The sequence below is a fragment of the Ovis aries genome, chromosome 12 (genome assembly GCF_016772045.2).
Source record: "Ovis aries strain OAR_USU_Benz2616 breed Rambouillet chromosome 12, ARS-UI_Ramb_v3.0, whole genome shotgun sequence".
Taxonomy (NCBI): domain Eukaryota; kingdom Metazoa; phylum Chordata; class Mammalia; order Artiodactyla; family Bovidae; genus Ovis; species Ovis aries.
Window position 1 is genome coordinate 79,810,397 of NC_056065.1, and position 16,584 is coordinate 79,826,980.

The following is a 16,584-nucleotide window of genomic DNA, read 5'->3' on the forward strand; positions in this document are numbered from 1 at the left end:
AGAGGGCCACCCTGCCCTGCCTGAAGGCAGCCCCCCACCTCCTGCATGCCACCCCAGGCCTGTCCCCAGCGCTTTCTGCTGTCACCTTCTGAAGGCTGAGTCAGGGAAGTGGGTGGTGGGGTGAGGACAGGATTGTGGGCCCCGGAGGGGAGGGGCAGGTGTCGGGGATGTCAAGAAGCCCACCAGGTGAGCCAGGGGCAGGGCAGTGGGGTCTTGGGGTTTCCCCTACCCAGGGCCCAGGCTCCCAGCGCCCCAGCAGCAAAGCAGACATGGGGGTCCCCTTGTGTGAGAGCCAGAGGCCCACCCTCTGTGGGTCGCTGAGTAGAAGTCAGGGTTCTGGAAAAAGGCCTGTGGGGCTGGGGGCAGGGGGAAGCCCCCAGACCCTGCCACGAGGTGTCTCCACTGCCTACCTCCAGAGTGGCTGACCTGGCTCAGACCCGCTCGGAGCTGGGGGCCTGAGGTTGACCCTGTGGCTTGGCCTGAGCCTTTCCCTTCATGGAGAGAGACTCCTGCCCCCCTTCCCCATCCCCGTGTGTGCCTGCTTCTCCCTGTTCCTGCTGGGATTCCCGCAGCTTGAAGGGGCAAGGGCTTCCGGGGGGCAGCCTGGGGTGGGGGTCGGCCCCGCTTCCCCCAGCAAGCAGGCAGAGGCAAGAGGCGACCAGAGCCCGGAGGAGAAGCCCTGCAGGGGAGGCAGTGGTCAGGGCCGGGCTGTGGCCAAGGTGTGGACAGGCTGGGCCGCGGGGTCAGAGGCGGGAGGCCACTGGCCCGCTGGTGGCAATAGGCAGCTGGGTGTGCGTGGGTGGCAGCGAGGAGGGGCGGGGGGAGGAAGCGGGCTTCCTGAGGCCTCCCCAGCCCTGAGACACACCGACAGACAGGCAGACAGCTGGCGAGAGGCGCCTGGGGACACAGCCGCCTCGTAAGCACCTGCGGGGCGGGGAGGAGCCCTGGGGCCCCGGGTTGAGGGACACGGAGGGCCGGGAGGGCGGCCCCGGGAGGGCAAGCAGGAGGGCGCCCAGGGGGTCCCGCGCCAGGTGGGCAGGGGCGCCGCCGCCGCTGATGGCCCCAAGGGCGCGCGGGCATGGCGGGGCGGGGAGGGCAGACAGGCGTCCTGCTGTGACCGCCCTTGCCCACTCAGACCCCATGGGTGCGGCGACCCCAGCACCCCTCTCAGCTCCAAGCCGGGCCCTGGCCTGGAGGTGGGCCGTGCCCTCGGTGAGGCACCCGGCTTGTGCCCCCAGCTGTGGCTCGGTGAGGCCACTTCCTGTGACAGTTACTGCGGCGGGCGGGGGATGGGCGGGAGGAAGCCAGCACCCCCAGGCCCCCTCCCGGGCCGGAGACCCCAGAGGCCGGGACGACCCTGGGTGGAAGGGCCGGCTGCCCTAAGCACACCGGAGGTCCACCTTCTTGTCCAGAGGAGGCCCCTGCAAAGCCAGGGTCGTGAGCCCACCCTCCACCCAGAACGGCTGCACGCCGCCCACCCCCCAGCCCCTGCCCCTCCGGATTCCTCCGGATCTGTCCTATCTCGGCCCCCGTCGTGACCCTTTATCTCGCCCCCGCGCTAACCCCAGGCGGCCGCCACTCTACGCCCCTGCAGAGATCCTGGCCTTCCCACAGAGCGACGCCGCCACTTCCTGGGGAACAACGGAAGAGCGAGAAGACCCGAGGTGCCCAAGGGCAGAAGGCCACCCAACAGCCCAGAGGCCAGGCCACATGGCCGTGTGAGCTCCCGGGCGCGCCCCCAGCATGGTCCCGGCCCGGGGGCTGCTCCAGAGCGCCGCCCCGGCCTCCCCGTCGCCTTCACAGTCGCCTTCGGAGGCAGCCATGACCCAGCCTCCGCCTGACCAGGCCCCAGCCAGGAAGCACGTCCGGCTGCAGGAGAGGTGAGACCCTCTCAGGAAGGCCTGGCCGAGCCCGCTGCCCCCCGCTGCCCCTGCGGCGGGACCCCCGCGCCTCCCCAGGCGGAGGAAACCAAACTGCTCATTTGCATATCTGTGTCAGCTTTGCGCCTGCGCCCCAAGCCCCAGGCTGGGTTGAGCACCCCTCGAGGGGCCCGGAGCCTCCAGGCCTGGGTGTGGGCCTGAGCTTTAGGGGCCGAGCCAGGAATGGGAAGTGGGGGCATCTGGAGGCGGCAGCTGGGTTTGGAGCCTCCTCACTGGCCAACAAGGGGCAGGGGTGCCGGGGGCCTGGGCCTCGGGGTGGCGAGGAGACAGGGAGCCCGCCGTCAGCGGTGCCGGGACAGCCGTGGCTGCTGAGGCCGACCACGCTGTCCCTGCTGCAGGCGCGGCTCCAACGTGGCCCTGATGCTGGATGTGCGGTCCCTGGGGGCCGTGGAGCCCATCTGCTCCGTGCGCACGCCCCAGGAGGTCACGCTGCACTTCCTGCGCTCCGCCGGACGCCCCCTCAGCCGGCAGGCCCTGCAGCACCGGCCGCCCAGCCCCACGCAGCTGGAAGAGGAATTCCTGGTGAGAACGAGGGCCCCCCGAGTCACTGCCCCTCTGGATCAGGAGCAGCTGGCAGGCCTGTCCCCGTGGGCCCTTGGGAGACAGAACCCCAGGGGCTCCAGGAAGGAGACGGCTCCACCCTCTCCCTGCACCCCATCCAGACCTGCCTCCCGATGCCAGGAGGGAACGGGGCCCCTCCACCAGAGGAGTGAGGGAAGGGAGGCCGGGAAGGGGGCTGCTGCTCACACACCTACTCCCCGCCCCCGCCAGAGGATCCCCTCAAACTTCGTTAGCCCCGAAGACCTGAATATTCCTGGCCATGCCTCCAAGGACCGATATAAGACCATCTTGCCAAGTAAGGACTGCGGTGGGGCCGGGGTGGAGGCGCTCAGAGGGCAAGACGCAGCCCCAGCCAGGAGGGGGCTGCCCCGCGTGGGGCCTCTTCTTCTGACAGAGGGGTGCCCCCGCCTGGCCCTGGCCAGGGAAGGGGGGCAGAAATCACGCCAGCCTGAGACTAGGCCCGGACCATGGGCCAGCACTGCTCAGCGCGGCCCCGGGTAGGCGGTGTGTGCTGCCCTGACCCCCGTTTTACAGATGAGGAAACCGAGTTACAGAGAAGCCGCGTAGCTCACCTGAGGTCACATAGTCAGGCGCACCAACCCCCTTCCTCCTGTTCCTCCTGCCTGGGAAACGGCCCGCACTGTCTGCAGGGGACAAGCCCCGTTTGGACGGCTCCCAAGAGATGCTGAGGATCTCAGACAGAGCAGGAGGCGGCAGGCAGGGTTCATGGGGCTGACAGACCCGGGTCAGCACCTCCTGTATTTGGAGGCACGCATGGGGCCCGCTGACCACGAGGCCCGCTGACCACGAGGTCTCCTCCCTGCTCCGCGAAGAGCAGCCTTATCTGACCAGCAGCCCCCAGTCTGGAGGCCGCAGCCCGCTGCTAGCCTGTTAGTGCCCACGGAAGGGATGGGGGCAGCCTGCTCTGGGCCCCGAGGTGCCCTCCACCCAGACCAGCTGGCCCCTGGGAGCCAGCGTCTTCATCGGGCCCGGACTGGAGCTGAAGAAAGGCCCCCTTAGAGGCTGACTCAAGGGGTCAGGCGGGTGTGGGATGGAGCCTGAGTTCCAGTGGGGTCGCTCAGGAAAAGCTCTTCCTCGAACATCTCTCTCCGTTTTTATTGCTGTGACCCCTCTCCGCCCCTCTCTGACCCTCAGGCTGGAATGCTCAGTAGCTGCCCCCTGCCGCCGGTCCGTCCTGCTGGCACCGCCCGAGGCCTCCCCGCACTGCCCTGGCCTCAGGCCTCTGCTGCTCAGGAACGCTCTGCGACCCCCTGCTCTTCGAGGGCGCCTCAACAGGCATAGGGCTGTCCTCTCGCCGGCCCTGGATGTGGCTGCTTTGCTGGTCGCTCTTTGACCTCTGCTGGTTTTCCCTTCTAGACCCCCAGAGCCGAGTCTGTCTGGGTCGGGCAGAGAGCCAGGAGGACGGGGATTACATCAACGCCAACTACATTCGGGTGAGTTCCTGGCTGGGAAGGGGGTGCTGTGTCCAGAGCCACCCCCGCCCCAGGACACCACCCAGCCCAGCGGAGCCCCTGGTGTCCTGGCTCCAACCCCGTAAGCTGCTGGAACGGGCCAGGATGCACGCAGCAGACGTCAGGAGCTGGAAGGAAGACCCCAGTCCCCTTTGCCCCTGGTCCTCCACACCTGCCAGCCTCTCCGTGGAGAGCTGCCCTGGCCACTCCAGCCCAAGACTCCCAGGTCCGCAGCCCAGTGAGGCGTTCGGCCAGCTCCCTCCCCTCTGCCTTCGCTACTCCAGGCGGCCCCTCCTTCTCGGAGGCAGCTTAAGTCAAGGAATTAAGGAACCAGAGGCCGGGAGGCCAGGTGGACTCCACGCCTAGACTTGTCCCCAGTGCCCAGTGCCCAGCCTCCGGCCTGCAGGGTGGGAGGCGGCAGGCGCAGACGCGAGCCCTCCGTGGCTCTGAGTGGGTGGGACACCGGCCGGGAGCGGAGGTGAATAGCCCGCATCAGCCACCTGATGCGGAGAAACTGACTCTTTTGAAAAGACCCCGATGCTGGGCAACACTGGAGGCGGGAGGGGCAGGGGACGACGGAGGGTGAGGTGGCTGGATGGCGTGGCCAACTCGATGGACAGGAGTCTGAGTAGACTCCAGGGGTTGGGAATGGACAGGGAGGCCTGGCGTGCTGCGGTCCATGGGGTCGCAAAGAGTCAGACATGAACTGAACTGAACTAAGGGCCTGAGGGGTGAAGCGTGGGCCAGGGAATGGTCTGGATCCCCCGTCCCCTGAGGAGCAGGAGGAGCCTGAAGGGGAGAAAAAGGGCTGGCAGGGGAGTGCTACGCCTTGCGGCAAACTCCACTAAGTAGCAAGCCAAAGGGCAACGGTCCTCCCCACCTTCGGTGCTAGTAGAAGGCAGAGGAAGGAAGGGGCCAGTCACGGGGGCCCGGAAAGCCTCAACGCAACACGCTGCGTCGAGTCTGACCTGCACCGCAGCGGCCAGCGCGGCTGGGTGGGCATGACGCGCGGTCTGCTGGCTATCCCGGCCAGCGCGGGGCTCCTGGCGTGTGCGTCCCTGACGCGTGTGTCCGGGCCAGCCCAGGCCCGCGCTCACCACCCACCTCCCCTCCCACAGGGCTACGGCGGGCAGGACAAGGCCTACATCGCCACCCAGGGCCCCATGCCCAACACAGTGTCGGACTTCTGGGAGATGGTGTGGCAGGAGGAGGCCCCCCTCATCATCATGCTCACGCAGCTCCGAGAGGGCAAGGAGGTGGGCGGCTCCAGGCTGGGCTCCGGGGCCCGAGGACACCTGTCAGTCCCTGAGTCACAGGGCACGGAGGCCACCCCAGCCAGAAGCCGGGGCGGGGGGCGGGGGGCGGGGGGCGGGTGTCAAGCCCACCGGGGGGCAGGGCGACGCCTGGGGGGGGCCCCTGACCCAGCCGACAGGCCCTGCCCCTGACTCCCAGCACCCCCCCCCAGAAGTGCGCCCACTACTGGCCCGCCGAGGAGGAGACCTACGGGCCCTTCCGCGTCCGCGTCCAGGACGTGCGGGAGCGCCCAGAGTACACCGTGCGGACACTGACCATCCAGGTGCCTGGGGCCGCGGGGGCCGGGCTACCCCTCCCTGGACATCCCCTGGGAGTCTCGGGTTTGCTCAGGGAGACCTGCCTGAACCCACGCCTGCAGAGCTGCCTGGGCCTGGAAGAGGGACGCGGGTGCCATCCCGGGCAGGGCAGGCGCCACCGTCCCTACGGAAAGCAGGGCGGGCTCTGGAGTCGCTGCTGCAGGGCGCCCGGCAGTTTGATGAGAGGCTTAACAACACGTGAAGCCTAAGCTGCCGTCACCAGAGGCGCCTTCTGCCCTCCAAAGCGGCTCTCTGGCCTCGGAGCATCACAGCCCCGTGCTCGAGGCGAAGAACGTGAGGCTAAGGGGACGCGTCCACAGGCCTGTGCTGGTGGGCGGCAGGGCCGGGACTTGAACACAGGTCTCCGCTGCCCCCTTCTCACGTCCTGCCCCCGCCCAGCACCAGGAGCAGCGCCGCGCCCTGAAGCACATCCTCTTCTCGGCCTGGCCCGACCACCAGACCCCAGAATCGGCGGGGCCCCTGCTGCGCCTGGTGGCCGAGGTGGAGGACAGCCCGGAGGTCGCTGCCCACCCTGGGCCCATCGTGGTCCACTGCAGGTACGGGCCCCTCAGAGGGTCTCCAGGGGAGCGGGGGCTGGCCTGGGCCTTACTCACACCGCGATCTCCAGCTCACCCAGCAACTGCAGAACACGGACGTGTGGGCCGGGCACCCAGGCACAGTCCAGAGAGGCAGCCCCCGCCCCGCGGGAGGAGACAAACCCGCTCCCTGCCGCCAGGGTGGCTTATGCAGTCCACAGATGTCCACTCCAAGCCTGTTATTGCCGGGCGCAGAGTTCGATGCCGAGGGGATGGTGTGAGCAAGGCCGTTTGGTCGCTGCCAATTCCACGGTCTGGTGGGAAAGACGGCAGATGAGCAGGGCTCAGCGTGATGAAACGTGACGGGGTGGGGGGGGTGGCACAGAACCAAGCCGCCCCCACCAGACTTTGGCCAGAAAAGGCGTTCCGGGAGGAAGGACCTCTAGGCCAAGCTAAGACTTGGAAGGTGAATGCACCAAGTGGAGGAGGAGCAGGGAGCACCCCGGTGGGTGGGGCTGCAGCTCCCAAGGCCTGACGTGAGGCTGGGGGCAGTCAGGGTGCGGGGCCGAGGACACGCGGGCGGGCTTGAGAGTCTGGAGGGTAAGAGTGGCCGGGCAGATGAGGGGCCTCACATGACAGGCCCAGAGACCCAGGTGTGCCGGTGAAGAGCCCCAGGGCCTCGGGCTAAGAGGCAGGCGGACGGAGGGGTGAGGCAGGGACAGAGACAGGCAGAGTGTTCGGGAGGCCCGTCCTCAGGAGCTCACATGGCTGCAAGCACAGGCAGGGGGCTGTGGACCCTCCACAGCCGCAGCCGGCTGGTGCTGGGGGTCGGGTTCACGTGGGAGGGGAGACTTCCTGAAGAAGGGAAGGGGGCAGGGCGGAGCAGGGGAGAGGACTCGGGGCAGGACGGGCAGGCCAGGGGCGAGCAGCGCCATCAGAGGGCGTTGGCTGGCCCAGCGGCGTGGCCGCTGCCCTCCCCGCCCGCCTGCCCCCTGTGACCGCCCTGCCCCGCCCTGGACCCCTGGACCCAGCGCAGGGATCGGCCGGACCGGCTGCTTCATCGCCACCCGCATCGGCTGCCAACAGCTGAAGGCCCGAGGGGAGGTGGACATCCTGGGCATTGTGTGCCAGCTGCGGCTGGACAGGTGGGTGCTTGGCTAAGCGGGGTGAGGACACGGTGAGTGGCCCCATGCCTCCTGGAGGCCCTTAGGCTCTGGGTATTTCCTGTGGGAGAAAACGGGCCCCTTGGGCTTCAAGAGCTTAGCACCTTACACCCAGGCCAGAATCTCCGTTTAGAATTTAGCTGGGGGATGCTACAGTTAAATAGGACACTCTATTAAATAGGATTCACCTGAGCTTTCCGCCTTTTTTTGTTTCTTGTCTCCATTTTTCCAAATACCCTTCTCGGAGGGGGGACAGGTGGGGAGACAGTGGATGGTTGGTTCTGGAAACAAGACAGCCACAGGCAGCTGCACAAGTTCACTGGCGTAGAGACAAGAGATGGGGTGCACCCCCCTGAGCGTCTCTGCGCCTCCTGGGCCCCCACTTCTTTACCCAGAGAGACAGTGTCCCCCTCCCCGGGGAGCTGCTACGAGGAGTGAGCTCACCGCTGGGGAAGCACCGGGACAGGACGTCTGGGGGATCACTGCTTCCAAGACCCCTGCCACGTGGGGCCTCCTCCCGGGTGGGGACGGCGGGGGCAGTGGGGGGAGACAGACAGAATGGTGGGGGCAGCGGGGGGAGGCAGAGAGGATGCCCCCGGGAGGAGGCCCCAGAGGCCTTCGGGAGGGCCGGGCTGTCCCCGACCGCCTCAGCTCAGGCATGTGCGTCTCTGCCCGCAGGGGGGGCATGATCCAGACGGCAGAGCAGTACCAGTTCCTGCACCACACCCTGGCCTTGTTCGCCGCCCAGCTGCCGGAGGAGCCCAGCCCCTGACCCGGAGCCCTCCCTGCCCGGGGCCGCTTCCCCAGGCCTGGGGAAAGGGGGCCTCGTGACCTGGGGAATCCCCAGGGGGCCTGTCTGGAGTTCCAGAAGCTGGCCAGTGAGGAGGAGGCCAGACACCAGCTCTTGAGCACTGCCCACGCCCCTGCCCCCTGGAGAGGCCCCCAGTGGACACAGGGGTGGCCCCCATGTGAGAGCCTGGGTCTCCTCCTCAGACCACCAGGGCAGAGCAACCTGAGGGTGCCCACAAGCTGCTCCAGCTGCACCCCCTGCCTGGGGCTGGCAAGAGTGTGACCCCAAGATCATACCTACCCCGGTCCAGCCCGAGAACAGGCCGATGGCCGGAGTTGGGAGAAGCCTGGTGCTGCCTTAGCTACGTCCCCAGCATCCTGCCAGGGACTCTGCCTTCTCACCCATCAGAGGCCGGACACCCCAAGAGAGCAAGAACCAGACCAGCCCCGTGCTCGCACCGGGGTCTGGGGAACAGGCTACAGAAGTGACCAGACCGAACAGTTGAAGTCTCTAGAAGAAGGAAAGTGTGGGAACACCTCCCCGGGGTCCAGACTGCTGCCCCTGCCTCTGTACCTGCCAGCCACCTGCCCCACCCACTCTCCTGGGAGACCCTACGTCCTCAGCCTGCCTGCCAGCCTCAGAAGAGATGCGAGTACCCGGGAAGAACACAAGAGCTGAGCAAGGAGCCGAGAGCACCGCCCGACTCCAGACAAGAGCCCCGCCACACCCTTCTCCCTGCAGAGCACGCCTGGACCGCACGCCTGTTTCCACCAGCATCCTGGATTAAAGCACCTGTGTGGGCCAGGGGCTCAGGCTGAACAGGGGCCGCCACAGTTCACCCTGGAGAGCTAACTGCCCTCTGCGTCTCATCAGCTCGAGGCCCAGGGCCCCCCAGGCCTAGTCTCAGGGCTGACCACCCCCCAGGAGGGACCTCACTCCTCCTGAAGCTTTCCTGCCCTCGAGAGGCACTCCTGCTCCCCATGAAGCTCAGACTCCCCGGGAGGAAAGCTGCCACGTGGCGGCGGGCCCCTGTCCAGACCCGAGGACAGGCCTTGTAGAGTAACAGGTGGGGGATAAAGGCTTCTTGTCCTCAGGCCTCCGCGGCCCCTTCACATCAGTTAGGGTAAGAACCCATAGAGCAGAGACAGGCGGCCGCTCTTGACCCCAGACCGTGCACTTTCACAGCCCTTCCAGGGACAGAGAGAGCAGCGACTCTGGAGTGGGCTTGTGGGGGGGCCGGGGAGACAGAGGTGTTCCTTGGGAGCTAGAGAGAAGCTCACCAAGAGCAGGGACTAGAAAGGCAACGTAACCACTCAGGTCGCTCCGCAGGCGAGACCCCGCGATCGCACCATTCTGGCAGCTGATCATGGGGTCATCTCGGGTGGGCTTGCAGGTATGGTTGCTATTTGAAAGTTTACGCGCCTTTGATTAAAAGCCTGGACACACATGAACACACGTGGAGGTCGAACACTGAGATGCCGCCAAGGCGGGGTGGCCGCTGGGCCCCCAGGGGCAGCAGCCCCTCGCAGGCCCGCCCCCGCCGGTGGCTCTCCCGAGCGCAGCTGTGGCTTTTACCCAGCCCAGGCCAGCTTTTCCATCCGCTACGAGCCTGCCGCACGAGAAACCGCCTGGCAGGATCTTCTCTGCCTAGGATACGGTGGTCCTAGTAAAAGCCTCTCTGGGCCAGAGGCTTATAAGCAGGGGGTTCTGGTACATCGTGGTTGACAAGCGCTCACTGGCGGCTGTTCCTCTCCGCGGGGTACCCTCTGAGAGATCGGGGCTCGGTACCCAAAGATTGCTCAGAGGCCAGGACCCAGGGAACAAAAGATCTCAGAGACCTCCACCCTCGTCCACCCTGGAAATGCTCCCGCTGGACGGCGCCCTCGCCCACCTCCGACCCACTGCCTGCAAGACCGGACGAGTGCCCGTCAGCACGCGGCAGCTCGCGAAGGGGAAAAGCAACCGGAGCTCCTTTCCCCAGGCCCCGCCTCGCGCCCGCGGGCCCGGCGCGCCCCGCCCAACGCTCCGCGGCTCGGCCCGCCGGCCTGGCGCGGAGGAGCGCGCTCGCTCGGGGGCGAGCAGGGCCGCCGGCCGCGCGGGCGGAGCCGGAGGACGGCGCCGAGGAGGACGGCGGCCGGGCGGGGGGAAGGACGCGCCGAGGCCACACCCATCGGCGCGCCGATCCCGGCAGCGAGTCGTCGGCCGCCGCGCGCTCCTGCCGAGCCTCCGCCCGCACCGAGCCCGGAGCCGGGCCGCACCGGGGAGGGCCGCTCCGGCCGCAGCGCGAGGGCACCAGGGGCGGCGGGGGGCCGGCACCAGGCGCGGCCGGCGCAGCGACCATGATCGCTTTGTTCAACAAGCTGCTGGACTGGTTCAAGGCCCTGTTCTGGAAGGAGGAGATGGAGCTCACGCTGGTCGGGCTGCAGTACTCCGGCAAGACCACCTTCGTCAACGTGATCGCGGTACGGCCGCCGGCCCCGAGCCCCCGCCGCGCCGGGCTGAGCGGGTCCCCGCCCGGCTGGAGGCGCGGGGCCTAGCACGGCCCCGGGGCCCCGGCGGCGCACGCCCGGGCCGGGATGGCACCGAGGGCGCGGGGGGGCGGGGGACAGGGGACGCGGCCCAGGCCCGGGACTGGCGGCTCCGAGGGTGTCACGAGGCCCGAGGGACCGCCGCCCGCGGAGACGGCCCGCCTTCCGCACCGCAGCCGGGCGCATGACGGGGCGAAAGTGCAGGGCCTGCGGCGGGGAGGGTCGCGGGGTGGCATGCCCTGCGGCTTGGGCAGGGGGGCCCGGCGGCCCAAGCCCCACCCCGGGGGGTTAACCCCGCCTGGCCGGAAGGGGAAACCCTGGCGCTATTAATGGTGGTGGGGAGAGGGATGCTCTGGGGGGAGCGGAAACCACCCGGGGCCCAGGGCTCCATCCCAGACGCCTCCTCTACGGGAACCTCTGCCCAGTTGGAGGTCCGGGGGGGATGGACGGCACCCCGAGGAGCTCCGAGGCCCCGCCTGGCCCGGAAGTTGCAGAGGAGGTGGGGACCCAGAGGATGGGGTGGAGGTGGGGGGGGGGGGCAGGTCCGCTCTGAGGACAGAGGGGTGAGTGGCTCCGGGACCCGGGTGGGCGAGTGTGAGCCTTTCAGAGTCAAGGCGGTGGTGGGGAAGGAATTAAAATGTGTCTCAGAAAAGGGGAAGACAAGCTGAACCGCAGTGGAGGCCGCGGCCTGGCAGGCGTTTGTGAGCCGGCTGCGCTGGGCCCCTTGGGGCTGAGGGCGGCTTGGGCAGGGCTCGGCTTGTGCTCTGCCTGGGTTTTCTGAGAACCGTAGACCGGGCGTGCATGAGATGGGTCAGCGGAGAAGTGTGCCCGCCGGCCTGGGTACCTCCCCTGCCGGTTCTGCGCACCCTCGAAGGGAAGGGTGGAGGGAGGCTGGGGTTAGATTCCCCAGATAGTGTGTTTGGGTACTGGCTCCCTTTCCTGAACGTGTTTGTGATGACCTCTGCCCCGGGGCTCCTGGCCGCTCACCCAGCAGGACAAGCTCGTGGGGCCCAGGCTGGGGTTGTTGGCAGGATGGTGTCTGGGCTCCTATCTGTCCAGGCTCTTGCCCTCCGAGGGAGACCCCTGGTTAGACCTGGCGTCAGCCTGGGCTCGGGCTCCAGGAGCAGGGGCCAGGTGCCTGGCTGGGAGATGACCGCGGTGAGGCCGGGAGGGGCCGGTTGCCGCTGCTCTCGTGGCTCAGCCTGGGCGTCACCTCTGGTACCCAGGGACACGCTCCTCCTGGAGCGGCTACAAAGCCATGTTCCCGGCAGGGATCTGCAGGCGCCCAGGCGCTCCTGTGTCCTGGTCGTGTCCAGAGAGCAGGAGGCTCTGGCAGGTCAGAGCGGAATCCCAGAGTCTCAGATTCCACCACCAGGGTCAGGAGTGTCTGAGGTGCACAGGGAGGCTGCCGCCCGCCCCTGGCCACACCTTCATCTTCACGGCACGAAGTGTGCCACCTCGCTTGCACCCCCCCAAAGTGCAACCTCGATTCCCTGGAAAGAGGCTTCCCAGGACACCCATCCTTGTGGGCCGCAGTGGGAGTGCCCACATCTGGGCAAGTCCAGAGTTCTCAGCTCCTCTGGGGCCATACCCGGCTATGATCTCAGTGGAGTGTCTTTCAGAAAGAAACAGAGTCCGGACCCTGGGCTCTGCCCTTGTGCCCACCACTGACCTTCTGAATCCCGCTGGCCTCTTCATTTGGCCTTTGTCTCAGCTTTTCCCCATTTGATTTTTCTGCTCACTCTATGAGTCTGACTGAGGATAGAAATTGAGTTTATGTGTCAGCTGCTCAGCGGGCTAATGTGAGCTGGGCAGCGTCATTGAGAGACTTCCGGTGCTCCTGAGAACCCGAACCCCAGCTTCCCAAGCTCTGAGAAGGCTGTGCTGCCCGCAAGTAGGAGGTGTTTTGCCCAGGGGAAACTAGAGGACAAATATTTTCAAATACTTTGAGGTGTGAATGACTGTCCAATGGAGAACTGATCTTGGGGTACCCAGGGGTAAACTTGGGAAGATGGATTTTTGACTCATAAAGAACTTCAGAGTGCTGTAGCTAACCCAGGAAGGATGAGCTAGAGGGGATTCAAGTCTGAGGGGGCGCTCCACTAGACAACTTCAGGGTTCCTGCTGACCTTCAAGGAGGAGCTTGTGAGATCTGAGGCCTTAGCTGGGAAATGAAGTTGCGACTGGTTCCAGCTTAGCTCTGATTCACTGCTGACCTGGAAATCCCAGGGCAGGGAGCCTGCCCCCCTGAGGGTCCTCCTAGCACCCTCCTCTGCCAGGCTTTTCATTTCTATGAGAGCCTGTGGGTGTTCTGGTCGCCAGGGAGCAGTGATGGTTCCTCATGTATGGAAACCATTTCCAAGCTCTTTGTGAGCCCTCTTGGCCACTTTCTAGGAAGCCAAACCCCTCTGCCCCATTTCACAGAAGGAAACTTCAAGGCCCAGAGAGGTCAGAAGTCTGTCCAAGCTCCTCCATGAAGAGTGGCAAGTGAGAAGTGGGCTTCCATCCTCCGTCTCTCTGTTCTTAGCCGCTCGGGGCAGGGGTGCGCCCCCCATGCCTTGCCGGCTTCTGCAGAGGGTAACCACACATCCATCGCCCTCCTCAGCCAAAAGCGAAGCCACCTCCTCAGGGCGCTCCCTTTCCCTTGAGTTTCCTCACTTTTAGAGGCTCTTGGACCCTTTTGATATCTGACAGAAACCAGAGACCCTTTCGCCAATGTGCGTGGACACACTGTGTGCTCTCTCAGGGTCTCTGAAGCCCCTCGATCCGCCTCATCCCCAGCATGCGTCTTGCGCGGCCCCTGCTCATGTCCGAGGGCCTTGATGACTCCTGAAGATGAAAAGGAAATCCGTCTGTCTCACTCAGCTGGGCCCCGGGGACTTGGTTCACGCTCGCAGGCTCTGAACAAGAAGGCACCGTGTCCCCACTGTGGCCAGTGACCAGAGTCCCTGGCCACATGGTGTGGCCGGAGGCAAATGACACTTGCCACCACCAAAGGTGGCATCACAGAGGAGCAAGGCTGTCCCCTCAGGTTCAGGGTTAAGGAAGCCGCATTGCCTTCAGCCTATGTCCTGGGGGGAGCAGAGGGTTATTTTCTGGAGACAGCCTTGGGCGGAGTTCCGTCCAAGTCTGACTGTAGGCCTTGTTAGAGGCCTGTGGCTAGAACAATCTAGAGATCATGGAGACAGTTTAGAGGGGAGAAGTGAGAATTGTTAGAATCTGAAACTGGGTTGTGGGAAATGGAGTTAGTCCCTGAGGAGCTCTCGGCCTGGCGAGGTCCCAGGGAGGACCGCCCATCCTACAAATGGGTACAGCGCAAAGAAGCCCAGAAACGCCTTGCTGCCTGTTGCATGTGGGGTGTGGCTGACCTGCCCTCCCGGACTTAACATGAGCGTTCACTGCCTGCGCAAGTGTGAACCTCGGCTGTTCACCCACCTGCTCCTGCAGAGGATAGATGGGGAGAGGGAGGCAGGAGAGGCTCCCCACTGCCTGGTCCGTGGCCGCAGGGGCCGCCCATCGGCGCCTGCCGTTTTTGCCCCTTTCCCAATTCTGACTCTCCCTTCCAGTCAGGACAGTTCAACGAGGACATGATCCCCACTGTGGGCTTCAACATGCGCAAGATCACCAAGGGGAACGTGACCATCAAGGTGCGCGCGGGCCGGGGCCGGCAGTGGGCAGAAAGGAGCCCGGGCGCCCACGCCGCGGAGCCCCGGGCAGAGGGGAGCTGGGGGCCTGGGGCCCAGGGAACCGGCAGCCGAGGAGCCCGGGAGAGGGGGGCGCCCGGGGCTGGGGGGAAGCCCGCCGCTGACGCCCCGCCCTCTCTCCAGCTCTGGGACATCGGGGGACAGCCCCGCTTCCGCAGCATGTGGGAGCGCTACTGCCGCGGAGTGAGCGCCATCGTGTGAGTGCGCGGGCCCCCCGGCCGCGCGAGCCCCTGCCGCGCTCTGGCTTGCCTTTGCTAAGACGGACCCTCTGGACGCCCACCGTCCAGCCTGAGACCGGAATCACCACCGCCTCGTGCGGAAGCCTCCGCGTGGACCTCCCCCGACTCAGACTCACCTATGTCGTGAATTTTATGTGATTTAGCGGTTCATTCCCTCACCTTTTTTTCCTTTTTCCTTTTTGGCGCACCACACAGCTTGCAGGATTTCGTCTCCCTCACCCCGGCCCTTGGCAAACCGCTAGACTGCCAGGAGTTCCCTCCCTTGCTTTTAAAAAAATAGCAACCACCACAAGATACATATGTGCCCAAACGATCGTTTAGCTTTCATTGTTTTTAAGTTGACTTTTAAATTTTTATACAATTTTAAAGGTAATACTCCATTTACAGTTACATCAAAATACTGGCTCTATCCCCTTTGTTGTAAAGCATATCGTTGTGGCCTTACACCCTGTAACCTGATTTTTTATTACTGTTATTATTATTTTTTAAGTTTTCTGGCCACGTGGTATGCGAGATCTTAGTTCCTGGACCAGGGATGGAACCGGTACCCCCTGCAGCAGAAGCTCCCAGTCCTAACCCCCCGGGACCACCAGGAAACTCCCCAGTGTGATTTCTTTAAAAGTGTTTTGAGCATAAAGTCTGTTAGAGCCTGCTTTGCAGCTTTCTCCCCCCTCGTCTAGTCCTCCCATGAGAACAGAAGAGGGTCACTCTTTGAAGGACTCGGGTCTCATCTCACAGGACCCGTGTTGCCGAGCTTGGCCGAGCGAGCAGCAGCCTCTCCGGGGTCTGTCCGGGGCGGGACGCGGGCAGGCCCCCCGTAGTCCGTGCAGGTTGTCCCATCGGAGCCCCTTCCTGAGCCCACCCAGGTGGCAGCTCCCGCTCCCACCCCGGCCTGTGGGGTCAACTGCATCCCCACCTGCCGTCCCCCAGGTACATGGTGGACGCCGCTGACCAAGAGAAGATTGAGGCCTCCAAGAATGAGCTCCACAACCTACTGGACAAGCCCCAGCTGCAGGGCATCCCGGTCAGCCCCGCGTGGAGGGGGCGGGCGGGCCCGGCTCTGCGCGGGTGGGGCGGTGTGGAGGCCCCCGGGCCCACCCCCTCCAGGGCGGCCGGGCCGCGGCAGCCCTGGTCCGAGCCCTGTCCTCTCTTCGCGGCAGGTGCTCGTCCTCGGGAACAAGCGAGACCTCCCGGGAGCGCTGGATGAGAAGGAGCTGATCGAGAAAATGTGAGTGGGCCCCGCCCCTGCCCGCGGCGTGGAGCGAGGGGCTCGCGCGCTTCCGGCACCCGCCGCGCGGTGGCGCCCGCGGGCCCGCCCTTCGCGCGCCTCCCGCCCCCGCCCCTCCCCCTCCCCCCGCCCCGCCTCCCGCCCCCCGCCCCCCCAAGTCCCAGGTCCCCTGCCGGCCCTAAGCCCCCAGTCCCCGCGGCGGCAGCTTCAGGAGACTGCGTGGTCCCGCAGGAGCCTGTCTGCCATCCAGGACCGAGAGATATGCTGCTACTCCATCTCCTGCAAAGAGAAAGACAACATCGGTGGGTGCGGGGGTCCGCGGGGCGGGGCGGGGCGGGAGGGGAGGCCCCGGGCTCCCCGGGTGGGATCGGCGGCAAGAAGCCCCCGCCCTGCCCCCCTGGTGTGCGGTCTTGGGCGAGCTCCCCGGGTCTCTGTCGCCTGCGAGGCTCGGAGCAGGTCTGACGTTGAGACTGGGCTTGGGACGCCCTTGGGGTGACCCCAGCTGCAGCCCCCCCGCCCCCCGTGTGCGCTCTCCCCAAGAGAAGCAGCCCCGAAGCCCTGTGACCCGCCCCCTTGTCTCCCAGACATCACCCTGCAGTGGCTTATCCAGCACTCAAAGTCGCGGAGAAGCTGAGACCGTGGCCGCGCCCTCGGACCAGGGGCCGCCTCCCGGCCTGAAGCCGAGCTCCCCCTCCCCCTGCAGCCCCCCAAGCCCACCCTCCCTACTCAGTGCGGGGAGGGTCCTCCGGGGGCCCCAGAGTCCCGTTCTGCTGAGGTTTGAACTCCTGATTTGACTGTAAAATGAATGGCTCC

At 66.0% G+C, this 16,584-nt stretch overlaps 2 protein-coding genes across 7 annotated transcripts; both read left to right on the plus strand.

Annotated features, from left to right (window-relative positions):
• The first annotated feature begins 861 nt into the window (after window positions 1-861).
• On the plus strand, window positions 862-9,523 carry PTPN7 (protein tyrosine phosphatase non-receptor type 7). 6 transcript variants are annotated; one of them, XR_006055554.2, is made up of 11 exons: window positions 862-916; window positions 1,595-1,880; window positions 2,279-2,462; window positions 2,712-2,796; window positions 3,879-3,955; window positions 5,092-5,229; window positions 5,439-5,549; window positions 5,983-6,140; window positions 7,151-7,264; window positions 7,530-7,803; window positions 7,961-8,074. XR_006055554.2 is itself a non-coding variant. In XM_027976035.2 (10 exons), exons 2-10 carry the CDS (start codon window positions 1,744-1,746, stop codon window positions 8,052-8,054), a joined length of 1,098 nt encoding a protein of 365 aa, XP_027831836.1. In that variant the 5' UTR covers window positions 862-916; window positions 1,595-1,743; the 3' UTR covers window positions 8,055-9,523. The 6 variants fall into 6 exon arrangements, 4 of the variants coding, with proteins under 4 accessions (XP_027831836.1, XP_042085429.1, XP_027831833.1 ...); XR_006055555.2 differs by having other exon boundaries at window positions 7,156-7,264; XM_027976035.2 differs by lacking the exon at window positions 7,530-7,803 and having other exon boundaries at window positions 7,961-9,523.
• Window positions 9,524-10,411: 888 nt separating this feature from the next.
• On the plus strand, window positions 10,412-16,405 carry ARL8A (ADP ribosylation factor like GTPase 8A). The gene is made up of 7 exons (NM_001162558.1): window positions 10,412-10,534; window positions 14,167-14,247; window positions 14,428-14,501; window positions 15,474-15,567; window positions 15,704-15,771; window positions 16,003-16,073; window positions 16,356-16,405. Exons 1-7 carry the CDS (start codon window positions 10,412-10,414, stop codon window positions 16,403-16,405), a joined length of 561 nt encoding a protein of 186 aa, NP_001156030.1.
• The last annotated feature ends 179 nt before the right edge of the window (window positions 16,406-16,584 follow it).